This window comes from Strongylocentrotus purpuratus, unplaced genomic scaffold (assembly GCF_000002235.5).
Source record: "Strongylocentrotus purpuratus isolate Spur 01 unplaced genomic scaffold, Spur_5.0 spur5_scaffold_16, whole genome shotgun sequence".
NCBI classification, from domain to species: Eukaryota; Metazoa; Echinodermata; class Echinoidea; order Camarodonta; family Strongylocentrotidae; genus Strongylocentrotus; species Strongylocentrotus purpuratus.
In genome coordinates this window covers 16,411,612-16,426,855 of record NW_022145601.1, presented here as the reverse complement: position 1 = coordinate 16,426,855, position 15,244 = coordinate 16,411,612, and the positions used below count along the sequence as shown (strand labels likewise).

The following is a 15,244-nucleotide window of genomic DNA, read 5'->3' as shown; positions in this document are numbered from 1 at the left end:
TCACATCTCACTCTGATCTAATATGAAATTGGACTGAACAGGAAAAGAATGACCGCATCAAAGATGTATGCACTTACATAAGTTATACATTTAATGATACCCTCCGACATCTCTGAATAACATATTTGAATACATAGAGTAGAATAGAATAGAAATGGTTCTTATTAGAAAGATCATCGCAGCCAATGGCTGAATTGCGATCCATTTCACAAACATACAATTGCAATTTAAATTGAAATAACACAAAATATGACATAAATCAAAAATCAAACATAGACCCCCGATAGGCATTTAAAAAGTCATTGATCAAATTCAAATTTTTGTTAAATAAAAGACAGAGAAAGAGAGAGGTGTAGAGGAGGGAGAGTTGGAGTGATGATAAAGAGAGAGAAAGAGAGGAAGAGAGGAAGAGAGAAAAAGAGAGAGAGAGAGAAGGGGGGGACGAAAGAGTGAGACGGAAAGAGAGAGAGATATATTATATATACATTTATGAATATAATAAGCGATGACTGAAAGCATAACATTGATAATAATATGATACTACACATACAAAAAAGAAATATTAAAAAAATAATTACCAAAAAAAAAAAGCTGCCCCCAACCCCACTAATTTTTTTTTACCCCCCCCCCCCCAAAAAAAAAAAAAAAATGCAACATTGTTACTGAAAATAATTTGGGAAACTCAATTATATAATACTGTCAAACGATCAAAATCCTCTCAAGATTTAACCATTTTTATCAAATTTGTCAGTTTTGTTAGCAAGTATACTAACCTGCCTCTCATTTATGAAACTATTACTGATATGTTATTTTATTGTCATATTACAACTTTCCATTTCGGACTTGTATTTGCATTTATTTATTTGACAGAGTGCTTTAATTATTTGACAGAGTGCTTTAATTATTTGACAAAGTGCTTATTATTTGACAAAGAAATTAATGTAGGAATGGAGACCACCAAATCTCGGTTGAGCACCCTTCGGAGCTTAGTTAGTTCCTGGTGTGTTTTTACAAAACGCCGAAATCATATTGCCGTTTCCCCCAGGCCAGGCAATTTCCCCCAGGCCAGGCAGTTTCCCCCAAGCCAGGCCGCGCAAACGCGTAACCATGGAAATACTACGAACGCTGACCACAACCAGTTCAAAGTACAACATAGACGCAGTCACAATCAGACGTAAACACAGCGAACGATTTCATACGACACTCAGCTGTATGGTTCGGAATTATTACCGAACAAAGGAAGCAAACTTCGGCTCTGACGCCCTAGCTGTCAATCATACAAAAATGGATACCAAAAACACTGAAATTTCAGGCTTTAAACAGGTGACGCACTTTACACATAGGTGACGCACACATGGCGTTCCATACACATGCAAACGAAACGTGAACGGACATTTCAGGAAAAGAATCAAGTTTGTACCTTAAATATGACTTTTTTGATAATTTTTCTTAGTTAAGTAAGACTTATACTTAAGTGAAATACTTAAGTGAAATACTTAAGTGAAAAAATCATTAAAAATAGAGGGTTTGACTGAAATATCACAATTTTGGTATTGAAAAAAACGGAAAATAGTATGCTCTCTCGTCGCACTCAAATTTGTAACGTTAAGCGAATGGCGGGTCTTTTACATCCAATCAGAAGGAACAAGAACGTTGATTCGTGGGCGGGGCGCGGGCGGGTAATTCAAATGAGGCGGAGACCGATTAAACGTAACTGCGCAAGCGCTAAATGTAAGGAATATTGCTTCGTGCAGCACCCTTCCCCTACTGAAGAATTGAAGATGGAAACGCATTGGTGGAAATGAAAAAAAAATTGAGCTGGTGTAAAATGTATTCAAAATACTCAATAGGAGTCTAGATCTAGTAAGAACTAAAGTAGATCTCGGTCCTACTCATTTGGTCATTAATATTGCAAGGTGAACATTAACAACATTTGCAACTTGCGATGGACTGATCATGTGATATGAAAATATAATAAGCTGATCCGATATCCGTGCTGAGACCAAGCAGAGCTGAGATAGATCTAAACCTGCACAATTTTAAACGCGTGGGACTGACTTTCAATAACAACCCATTAAAATCGGCGACATATTAAGAGCAGTTTCACCAAACCTACATACAATTAGAGAGATTTCACAAGTAAATACTATTCAAATGAGTACGAGCTTTGCTTACCATCTTTATTTGAATGATTTAGATTCTTTGAAAGTAAAAATGGGATCTTTGTTGTGAGTCGCGATCTCCGTTCTCTTCCGTGATGTGATGTGAAACCTCCCAAAATGGCAGAATAAGTACATCCGGGCTTTTGTCAATAGGGACGCCCTCCCAGTGGTTTTCCTTATTTGGCAAAAATACCACGGGCCTCATCATGAATATTCAACATGGAATTTGTGCATTGATTTTATCCAAAAGTTTTAATTGATTTTAAATTGCAGAAAATCTATTTTGGTTTCATATGGATAAAGAATCACACAACTCACGACTGCTCCGTCATTTTAAAGAACGAAACTACTTCACAGAATAGTTAAGGATGTTAGTGATTCGTAAATTTCTACACCCGGAAGTGTCACGGAATGTTGTTCCATAATAAATATTGATTGATTGATTGGATAAGCTTGCGTTCTTGTAACGATAGAAATAAAATTCTCACAGAATCCAACAAAATTTACACTAAATGTTCAAGACAAATAAATGACATGTGCCAAACGAGTTTGGAACAAAATGAATAGGGGCTGACATATCAATTCCTTTCATAGCAAAAGCGCTCCTCACAATTTCTGTAAATTTGGCAGTTTAACGCTACGCGTACCGCCTTGACCGGACTGTGCGGTATCTGTGCAGTTCTGTGTGTAGAGAGGTCGGGCTGTATTCATTATTTCTTGGGGGTGCATAAATTGCTCTAATTATACGTACGCGTGTAATGCGCAAGTTTATTGTGACGGCACTAAACCCATCCCACTCATTGTTACCCTATTTTCATAATGGTACTGACCCAATCAAATGTAGTGCAGTGCGCTCGTACGCGCTGCGCTGCGTGTGTACATGTACTGTACTTATGCATGTTCAGTTATATGTGTATGCATAGCATTACGTACATGCATACGGCTAGCTGGCACAAAACCCTGGGTCGGGCTTCTAAAATGGGACATGAAGCATGATTTAACATGAAAAATGACGGAGCTAAAAATGAATCAATCAAAATGAAATTTATATGTATGAAAAGCTTACGTATCATATGTCATTGTCTGTGATTGAGGATTTACAAATTTGACGCAAAACGCGTTGCTGCAAAGTTAAAGATTGGTTTATTGAAAGGCAATCGAGCACAGTACGACCGATCCATTGACATTGTGTATGAGAGAGTATTTTTTTTAAAATGGATTGTAAAGTTCAACGTCAAAGTGACGGAGGTTTTTTTTCAAGTAAGGGCATGGTTTTACATGGAATGTAAAGGAAATGTTTCCTTCTTCTCATATCTCGATTGAGGATATTATTCTCAATTTCGATTTTTAATGGTAAAGAAAAGTGTAAAAAGATGTCGAGAATTTTACCATATGTCATGTAATATAAAATGCGCGCGGGTCGGTTGGTCTCCCAAAAGGAGCGCGAAGGAATTGATATGGTATAGAAAGATAAGAAAAACAAGGTAAGTATGATATAGGCCCGACACAGGTCACTATGTGCAAATGAGAGTTGTGGTATTTATTGAAGATGATTTCCAGCAAGTTTTTTGTGAGTCATTTTTATTTTACTGGTTCAAACAATCAAACTACTGCAGGATAACAATCCAAAATGAACTTATAGCCATGTTCTCTCGAAATACGATGCCCATAATGAGATTAGCTTAATGTCATGACCCAGTCTTCAGTGATATATCATAATTGGAGATTAACCAAAAAATCATCTCGTCTTCCCAGTGTGACAAAACTAAAATATTTGTTTAGTGTTAGAATATGATTTGCTATCAACATGATTAATTATGATTGCCGCGGTCACTATATTTGAACTGCCTTTTCCCCGCCTTATAAAATTAGCCTACATGTAAACTGGAAAACTAGGAAATGGTCTTTGCTTCATAATTTACAAAAAGACGCATTAAAGAGTTCTTGATGAACAAATATGATGTTTAGAATATGTAGAAGGATTTAGTCACTAAATATGAAAGGTAATTGTATTAAAATAAAGGGTGTAATTTTTCTGAGCAAAGACGAAGGCTTCACTCATTCCAACTATTTTCCACTTTGAAAACGTGAGTTTTTGTCGAATATTGGTCTTTACGGGTCAATTTACTAATTACTTTGTCGCTCGAATCGATTTTGTATGTATTCAAATAACATCCAAAAGGGGAGGAAAGAAAACGGGACAAAATGTACGAAAGAAGAAAGAAAAGGGATTCATTACCACAAAACTAGGAAATGCTCTTTGCTTGGTTTCAAGCCATTATTATTTCGGTACGTTTTGTGAGCCTATCAAATACTGAGCGCATCTTTCTTTCCCAGGGGCGGATCAAGGGGGTGGGAGGTTTATAATCCCCCTTTGTCGGGGGCACTTGTCAAATTCCTTGGGGCAAAAGGAAAAGGAAAACAAAGTGCTCACTACCCCCCCCCCCCCCCCCCACTGAGCGAAATATTGGTCGGCACAATTTTCAAATTTCGCCTCCCCCCCCCCCCCCCTTAGCAAAAGGCTAGATCCTCCCTCTCTCGTTCTCCTCTCCCCCTCCCTTTCTATCTATCTATCTATCTATCTCTCCCTCTATCTTTCTCTACCTCCCTTTTATCTCTCCCTCTGTCTATGTTTGTATGTCTGTCTCTCTCTGTCCTTATCTCTCCCTCTCTCTCTCTCTCTCCCCTTTTTTTAATATTGAAAATTCGTTACATCGTTATTTAGTCGAAACATCTTCTGCTTCCAATTTAGGGGAGAGGCGCCCCATTGAATTACTGCCCAATATCGCAAAGGCCAAGTTTGCAGTGCAGGCCCTATAATGCAATGGAGTTGACCAGAGGCGGCAGAGCGACTTCCAAAGTGGGGGAGGGGGGGGGTCACCAACAAAGAAGGGCAATTTCTGGAGAAAAAAAGGGCACCTTCAAAGGGAAATCTCAAAGCGAAAATATACACTTTTTTAGATATTAGTATATACCCCTATTTTGTGATTACATTATCAGGGATGATTTCAATATTGGTTTCTCTTTATACATCATATAAGATATTTTAAGCATCATACTTTGCAGTTGGGTGTGATGGTCTGAAAATTCATTTGCGAGCGAGCAAAGCGAGCGAGGAACATTTTTAAGATTTGTGAGGTCGCAGTGCGAAAAATTACATCTTATAAAGAGGAAAAACCCAGTCCTGATGGATTTATAAGCACATTCTCATAACGGAAGACTGAAAGACCTTCGATAAGTTACATAATTATAACATTTATAACTACGAGCGAGCTTTGGGGGAAGTTGCTCGTAGTCGTTTGAAATTAGGGACACGTTTAATGATGAGAGTAAAAGGGGACACTTATCAAAAGGGTTAAGACACTTAATAGAAAAGAAAAGGAGCACGTGTCAAAGTACAAAGGCTAATTATCAGAGGTGAAAATGGGGCACTTACACCTTAAAAAGAGGCACACACCAGGGATGAAAAGGGATTTTATGAGAATGGGAAATGGGCATATGTCGACGGAAAAGAGGCACCCGTCATATTTTGATAGGGGCATTTATAAGAAGTGAAAAGGGCCAATTATGAAAAAAGGAAAAGGTTCCTTATTAGAAAGGGAAAAGGGGCACATATCATTGTTATAAGGGTAATTATCAGAGGCGAAAAGGGGCACTTATCGCATCTGAAAAGGGGCACTGACCATACATGAAAAGAGGAACTTATGAGAATGAACAAGGGGCGCTGATGATAAAGGGAAATGTGCATTTGTTGAAAGAAAAGGGGCACCGATTGGGCATTTCTTGGAGGTGAAAGGGGGCTATTATGAGAAGGGGGAAGTGGCTCCTATTAAATAAAAAAAGAGGCACATGTTAAAATAAACGGGGCACTTATCAAACATGAAAAGGGGTAATCATGAGAAGGGGAAGGGGCACTTATAAGAAGGAAAAAGATCATTTATTAGGAAGGAAAAGGGGGACGTGTCAAAATAAAAGGGGCATTTATAAGAGATGAAAAGAGCACTTATCAGGAGGGGAAAGGGCATTAGTCAAAGTAAAACGAGTATCTCTCAGAATTGACTAGGGTCATTTACAAGAGTTAGGGGCACTTATGAGAATGAAAAGGAACTATTTTCATAGATTAAAAGGGGCATTTATGAGAAGGGAAAGGGGCTCTTTTTTAAATGGGGGCACTTATCATAAGGAAAAGGAGCACTTATCAAAAACGAAAGGGGACACATGTGAAAATATAAGGTGCGCTTATCCGCGTTAAAAAGAGCTAGTTATTAAAAGGGGGAAGGTGCACTTTTTACAAAGGAAAAGGGGCTTGTCAAAGCAAAAGGGGAACCTCTCAGATTTGAATAGGGCGATTATTAGAGGCGAAGAGGCGCTTATCAATAGTGAAAAGGGGCGCTTCTCGTACCTAAAAAGGGAAACTTACTAGAGATTAAAAAAGGCACTTATGAGAATGGAAAATGGACACTTATTGCAAAGGAAAATGGGAACTTGTCAAAGGAAAAGGGATACGTGTCAAAATAAAAGGGGCACTTATCAGAGGTGGAAAGGGGGAGGGGCACTTTTAAAAATTAATAGAGGCACTTCTTACAATGTTAAAAGGGCACTTTTCCTATGTAAAAAGGGGTACTTTGGGGGTACTTGAAAAAGTGGGGGAGGGGGCATTGTGATTTACGCACTATACACTTTTTGTGAGCTATAAAGAGACAGTCAGGGCGTAGCCTAGCCCCCCCCCCCCCTCCATTGCTTTTCAATTTTTCGAAAATGAGTAGAATGTGGCATGTGCTTCCTTTAAAAATACTATATTTTGTAAATACTATTACTATTGTAAATAAATTTAAGTCACCTCCGCTAAACCCTTAAGTTTTATTAGAAACAGTTAATATTGAATTAAAGAAAGTTATTTTGTGGATTCATGCAAATAAGTTGTCCTTGAATCTTCAAAAGACAAACTATATGTTTTTAGTAACTCCCTAAAGGATGTACCTGGAAATGTATTTTTTGATGATGTTAATGTTGTGAGAGTAACTTCCACCAAGTTTCTTGGGCTACATATTGATGAGAAGCTGTCTTGGGCATCTCATTGTACTAATATTTGTAAAGTCGTGTCTAGAAATACTGGTGTAATTTAAAAATTAAACTTCTTTTGTCCCACAAGAAATTTTGCTTATTTTGTACTCTACTCTACTTTAATTTTGCCTTATCTCAATTATGGAGTGCTGGCATGGGGGAAGTCATTGAAAACACAATTATATAAGATTTGTGTTGCCCAAAAGAGGGTGGTTAGAGTTGTTTTTAATGCGAGCTATCGTGCTCATACTATTGTTTTGTTCTACAGTAATAAGCTATTGAAGGTTGAAGACATTTACTTTATACAGTTAGGCGCAATTATGTATGGTTTTGAAAATGGTACTCTCCCAAATGCGTTAGTACAAATATTTCGAAAGAACAATCAAATTCATAGCTATAATACAAGGCAGGCAACTGCACTTCATATTCCACGTGTAAGAACTGCTTTTGCTCTGAAGACGCTGGCTTGTACTGGTCCCAACTTTTGGAACTAAATCGATTTATCTTCAACGATTGAAAACTTGAAAATTGTGACTACTAATACTAGTATTACAGATAAAGAAAAGAAAGAAATCAACCAAGATTCCCGTTATCTGAATCGATTGTGATAATGAGACAGACCAAGGAAAAAAGTCTACATCTACATCGGCTTGAAGTTGAAGGACTAAAAGACCTAAGATATCAACAGATGGTGAGGATTTTTTTTTAATTTATCTTTGGTACATTTTCAAATATTCAGTTTGTATCACTCCAAAGTGACAAATAAAATGTGAAGAATGTTAAGATTAAGATTCAAGCAGTTCTTTGGGCAATGAAGAAAAGCCATGCATGATGTACATCATGATATTTTGTATTATGTCCAATAGTAAATTAACCACTATTTTGTTGGGAATGTTGGTATGTAAAATAATGAAAGGAGAGAATGTGGATATAACTGTAAAACAGTTCGAAAATCAGGCAGATTATTCCTTGCATTTAGATTCTGTCTGTCTAAGATATTTAGAGTGTAATGAACATAAACATTCTTTTGATTTGAACTTAAATTTCCTTATATCCATAGAAAATGTCATTTTCAGAGGATGCTCTGATTTTGATACGTTTTCATTTTTTCACTTATTGTAGTACTCCTAAAAGAAGGAAGGTAGAGAAAATTTTATGTTTAGAGGATGCTCTGATTTTGATACGTTTTCATTTTGTAACTTATTGTAGTACTCCTATTAAGAAGGAAGGTAGAGAAAATTTTATGTTCAGAGGATGCTCTGATTTTGATACGTTTTCATTTTGTTTTCACTTATTGTAGTACTCCTAAAAGAAAGAAGGTAGAGAAAATTTTATGTTCAGAGGATGTTCTGATTTTGATACGTTTTTCATTTTGTAACTTATTGTAGTACTCCTAAAAGAAGGAAGGTAGAGAAAATGTTATGTTCAGAGGATGTTCTGATTTTGATACGTTTTTCATTTTGTAACTTATTGTAGTACTCCTAAAAGAAGGAAGGTAGAGAAAATGTTATGTTCAGAGGATGTTCTGATTTTGATACGTTTTCATTTTTTGCACTTATTGTAGTACCCCTAAAAAGGGAAAGATTATGAATCAAAGTTGTCAGAAGTAAATTTTCATTATACTTCCAGTCTCTGAATTGTTGTTTATCTTTAAATTTTCTTATGTTTAAAAAAAAGACTGAGGTATTCGTTTTTGGGAAGGATTCTAAGGATCTGAGGATTCTAAAAGTCATATTTTTGACTTGCAAGACAATAACATTACACTCATTAAATGACTTTAAATTTTAGTTCATTGGCAGTGGAGAATAGTACTTTTAGTTTAGTTCTGGATGCAGGATTTGGCAACGCTAAAGAATGTATTCAGATGTACACTGTAGATCTCATATAAGAAACCATGCGCATACCTTCAACAGGTGTCTTCCTTTGTAAATTTCAATAAGCCTTTATAGAAATGTACTTGCTTGAACTCTTGAACTTAAGATGTTGCACCATCTATCTCTATCTCTCTTTCTGTTACACTCCCTGCTATGTAAATTAATGTAAATCTTTGCTCTCGTATTTCAAAGGGTCTTGAGAGGATTTATTTTGGCCACAATGCTGTTGCCCGTGGCTTGTCGGTCGTGTCGTTACTCGACCTTTGTGTTTGATGTTTGTGTTTTTGTATTTGTAAGTGTGTTAGTTGTATTTATATTGAAAAAATCTTCCACAGGTAGTTCGTCGTCTTTTTTCGCCTCGATACTCTCGTCTGATGCAGGGTGACATTACTTTTATTTCAATGAATTGTCACGGCCTAGCAAATGATAAGAAAAGAGAAGATGTTTTGTTATATTTGAAATCCAAACAATATGATGTATGTTGTATTCAAGACACTCATTTCACTCCTGACATAGAAACAGAAATATGTCGCAAATGGGGAGGCAAGTGTTTTTTCTCTTATCATACATCCAGCTCTAGAGGAGTAGCAATTTTGTTTAAGGATACTATTCCGGTCAAAGTTAATCAAAGTAGAATAGACAATGGTGGAAACTTAGTAGTTTTAGATTTGACATTATATGAGTACGACATTACACTGGCGTCTTTATATGGCCCGAACATTGATAATCCAACTTTTTATACTGATTTACAACGTATCATAACAGAGTTCGAAAATCCACATGTTGTTATTTGTGGAGACTGGAATTTAGTGCAGGACCAGACCCTTGATACTTATAATTATGTTCATGTAAATAATCCTAGGGCGAGACAGCAGGTTAAAAATATGAAGGACGAATTAGATCTATGTGACCCATGGAGAATTAGATATCCTGTGAAAAAATATTACACGTGGCGCCAGCCGAACCCTTTTAAACAAAGTAGATTAGACTTTTTTGTATATATCATCAGAATTACTATCATTAGTTCATAAATCTGATATTTTATCTGGTTATCGAACAGATCACTCATTAGTTCGTCTTAGCTTGTCTTTAAATAAAATTAAACGGGGTCCAGGAATTTGGAAATTTAACAATTCTCTATTAAAAGATGAAAATTTTGTGTCAAAAATTATAAAAACTATAAAAGAGACAATTACATTTTATGCAAAAGATGAGGTAGAGTTTAATGAAAACGATAACATAGTTGGAAATTGTGAATTGTCTATCAATGACCAATTATTTTTTGAAACTTTGATAATGCCATTGCGGGGTGAATCTATATCCTATGGCTCGTTCATTAAGAAACAAAACATCAGTCGGGAAAAGGAACTGGAAAGAAATATCGAAGTACTGGAACAAAGACTAGTGACATCGAGTGATAAGACCGCATTACTAAAAGAATTAAGTGACAAAAAGTCACAACTTGAAACCTATCGCTTAAAAGTAAATGATGGAATTATCATGAGATCTAGAATCAAATGGATGGAGCTGGGAGAAAGGTCATCAAAATATTTTTAAACTTGGCAAAACAGAATAAAGTAAATAAAGAAATACGGCAATTGTCAACAGAAAATGGAGATGTTATTAGTGGACAAGATGGTATATCTAACGAAATCTTTAAATTTTATTCAAACCTATATAAGGCGAAAGACACTGAAGAGGTAGATATAGACACATTATTAACTATCCAGATATTCCTAAGTTAACTCCAGAATTGTCCACATTATTAGAAGGTCCTTTGAGTGAAAGTGAGGTTTGTTTAATGCTAAAAAGTATGAAAAATAATAAATCCCCAGGGCAAGATGGCTTCACCGTTGAATTTTTTCGTTTCTTTTGGCAATATCTTAAAACGTTCATTATCAGATCTTTGAACTTTGCTTATTTTACAGGAGAATTGTCGCAGTCACAAAAATTAGGAATTATCACTTTAATTCCTAAAGGAAACAAGCCTCGACATTTATTAAAGAATTGGCGTCCTATTTCACTTTTAAATGTTATATACAAAATAGCATCTGGGTGCATAGCTAATCGATTAAAGCAAGTATTGCCCCGCTTGATACATGAAAATCAAAAAGGATTTTTGAAAGGCCGTTTTATCGGAGAAAATATTCGTTTACTTTATGATATATTATTATATACCGAACTTAATGATATTCCAGGCATGTTGTTGATGATTGATTTTGAAAAGGCCTTCGATTGTATATCTCACAAGTTTCTAATCAATGTCCTTGACTTTTTTCATTTTGGGCCATCGCTGAAAAAATGGATTAATCTATTTTATCAAAATGCTTCTTCTTGTGTCACAGTAAATGGTTTTTGCACAGAAAGATTTACTATAGGACAAGGGTGTCGTCAAGGAGACCCATTATCTCCATACCTGTTTTTACTTGTTAGCGAAATATTAGGAATTATGATTAGACATTCCAATGATTTAATTGGCTTGCATCTACAGGGAAAAAATAGTAAACTACTACAATACGCAGATGACACCATTTTGACACTTAACGGTACAAAAGAAGATTTACAGAGCTCATTGAAAATATTGGGTGATTTTGAAGAAATGTCAAACCTAAAGATTAATATTACAAAAACTCATGTGATATGGATTGGGAAAAATAGAGCCTGCAAAAAACAGCTAATGCCAGAGCACAAACTAAATTGGGTATCAGAAGGTTATTCGAGATACTTAGGAATAGATTTTTCGGTTAACTTAGTAGAGATGGTAAATCATAATTATACTGAAAAAATTAAGGATATAAAACGCCAAATTATTTCATGGTCCAAACGAACCTTAACTGTCCTCGGAAGAATAACTGTAGTCAAATCTTTGTTGGTGCCAAAATTGAACTATTTGTTGCTTTCACTTCCAGAACCGAATTCGCAAATTATGAAAGATATAAATCGTTCTTTGTATGCATTTATATGGGGTAACAAACCTGATAAAATCAATAGAGAACAAATGTGTCAACTGTATAATAAAGGTGGGGTTAAGATGATTGATATTTACATTCATGCTAAATCCCTGAAAATATCATGGATTAGAAGATTTGTAACTAATTCTCAGATAGAAAGTTTCACTTTTCACACGTTCAATTTATTCTTGCCCCAAACCTATTTTTTTCACCTGTATATGGGCTCACATTATTTTAGAAAATTAGCAGACTTGACTCCAAATCCATTTTGGAAAGAGGTCCTTTTCGCTTGGTCAGACTTGGTCGAACTTCTTATTGACGACATTGCAAGTCAACCTCTCTGGAATAACCCCCATATTAAAATAAATGACAAAGTGGTATTTTGGGGGGCTTGGAATTTACGAGGAATACGTTTTGTGAATGACATCCTAAAAATAGATGGTTCTTTTTGTTCATATTTTGAGTTTCAACGGAGATTTGACATACAAACAAATTTCCTCCAGTACTATGGTCTTTGTAATGCAATTCGGTCAGGTTTTAAAATGACTACACATGTAGCTCCTAGTAAGGCCTTAGCACCTATCATTCCCGAAGCCGTGCACCTTGTGGTGAAAACAAATGTTGGTTGTTCACATATTTATCAGTCTTTGCTAAAAAACAAAGTAAAAGAATGTAAAGCCCTTACAAAGTGGAAAAGTTTTTTAGATTTTCAAGATGTACTTTGGGGTTCGTACTGTCAAATTCCATTTCAGTCAACAATAGATATCAACATGAGGTGGTTTCAAATCAAGATTTTAAATAGAATATTATATATGAAGGACAGTTTGTTAAGATTTGGTGTAGTGGCTGACAAGAAGTGTACTTTTTGTAGTAACAATGATGAAACTATCATACATGTTTTTTGCTTTTGTAACTATTCTAATGAAGTATGGTCGAAGTTAGAGTTCTGGATATTTCGTAATACGGGGGAAAGGATCAAATTTACAAATCAAAATAAATTGTTTGGATTTTGCGGTAGCAATAATATTGCACTCAACTGTGTTCTGATGGTTGTAAGACAAGAAATATTTTCAGCTAAATTACGAAATCAACTACCATCATTTGATATAATTTTATCAGCTGTAAAACGTTATTATAAAATGGAAAAATATATATACCAAACAAATCTCAGAGAGAATAAACTAAAAAAGAAATGGTTTCACTTTAGAAAATATTTTGGGAGTGTTGGAAATGTGCTAACATAAACATGATCATGTATTTTATGTTTGGTATTTAAAAAAAAATTATATGTTTAAAGTACTAATTTTGTCATAAATGTTTGTTTTTATCTGCCACAAAAGTTTTTGGCCGTGATGATTATTATCTGTGTCAAGCCATTATGTATGGAAATTATTTCTTTAATTATTTGTATATGATATATGGATGTTCTGTATATGATGAAATTTGTTTTGAAAAATAAAGAACCCTGTGGAAGGGGAAAAAAAACTATAAAAAAAAAAAGTTTTGGAACTTACTTCCTATCAATGTAACTAGATCTGTCAGTGTCTTTGTTTTTAAACGCAAATTGAAATTACATTTATTGAGTAACTATGTCGACAATTAACGTAAAAATTATATCACCAGAAGTGATATTAAGTAATAATTTATTAATTGTTATTGATAACGTGCATTATCTTTTCGTTTTTGTTATGTTTGATTATTCAATATAAATGACAGCATTTCACATTCTCTCTCTCTCTCTCTCTCTCCCCCCCCCCCCCCCCCCCCTCTCTTCTATTTTTCCTTTTCTTTACACCAAATACCATTTTCCCCTATAGGCCTATACATATAACTTTCTTCTTTCTCTGTTTTTCTCTGTTTTGTTGTTTTTCTCGTTCCAGTTTGCTTTTTTCCTCTCGATCCTTTTGTTTATATTTTCATCCTCTCCTTTTCAAGTTTCAAGCTATCCCTTTTGTAAATATTTCCCCCATATTTAATCATGTGTAGTTTTGATAACTTTGAAACATTTTAAAAAGTGAAAAATTGATGGATTATGTTATATGGGGACCTCGCTCTTACAAGCCTAGACAGAAATAACCGCCTGATATGGGTCATTTCTTTAATAAAACTGACCTTTGTTGACATTCCCATCTATAATCGGAGGTCTAGTGGAGCCAGACGTAGTCTCAGTGGAACAACCGACGATATAGAGAGACTGAAGCTTTTCCTTTCTAAGGTCTCCACTTTCTTTCATTTTAATTATATATCGACTTAAAATTGCACTTAAATCGTTTTTTCTTAAGCTGTTTTTGTTCTATTATTACATGTAAAAATGTTGTGAAAGAAATAAATAAAATGAACCTTGAACCTTGAACCTTGAAACTTGAACCTTGAACATATTACACTGTATAGCAGGCCTTCTCAACTAGTTTATTAGAAGTGCCAAAACGAAAAGAATTTGTAGTTGAAGTGCCACCCTGTATGGTTGTATGCCATACCTTGTATACTTGTATACCACCCTGTATGCCACCCTGTACTGTGCTGCGAGTGAGCGTAGCGACCGAGCCGAAAATGGTTGGGGTCCACGGGCGAAGCCCTAACGGGGGTAGCAGGGGGCAGAGCCCCCTGAAGCTGGTGGATTTAGGGCTTTCTAAAGGCCCTAATGGGGCATTTTTAGCACCAGTTCATTCCACAATATAATCAATCATAATTTCATATTGATGTGACAAAATTAGTACAATTCCTGGGTACAATTACACTGGAGGTATATTTATATGTAGTGTTTTGTGTGCAATAAACATAGGAAATGTCAAAATAAAGTGAAAATCAAACCAAAAAAAAACAAGATGTTTCCAGAGATTGGCAATGTTAAAATTGGTATCCCGTCGTAAGCTAATTGTTGTTCAGACCTTAGGTTTAGATTCGTATAAAATGGTAAAAAACAATAAATTCCCCTTTCTTCATGTTTGTTTAGCAGGCATTTTGGGACCAAATTCGACTGCAACTTCTTGATTTAGCTGAGTATTTGATTCTAAAATATATATTTTCTTTCTTTCTGTTTTTTGTTTTGTTGTTGCAACAGTCGCGCGCCACTCCGACTGACCGCAAGCGCCACAAGTGGCGCGCGCGCCGCCAGTTGAGAAGGCCTGCTGTATAGTATATTAATTGATCTGAGTCTGCGCAGTGAGCTCATGACACAGTACAGGTGAAAATA

General features: G+C 35.5%; 1 protein-coding gene across 1 annotated transcript in view; it reads right to left on the bottom strand.

Moving 5' to 3' along the window:
• LOC579500 (F-actin-capping protein subunit beta) overlaps positions 1 to 2,307 on the bottom strand; it is a 30,444-nt gene extending 28,137 nt beyond the window's left edge. Inside the window, exon 1 of the mRNA XM_030986913.1 lies at positions 2,176 to 2,307. Within this exon, the coding sequence (XP_030842773.1) occupies positions 2,176 to 2,178 (3 nt within the window). The 5' untranslated portion in view covers positions 2,179 to 2,307. The remainder of the gene's footprint in view (positions 1 to 2,175) is intronic.
• Positions 2,308 to 15,244: the final 12,937 nt, after the last annotated feature.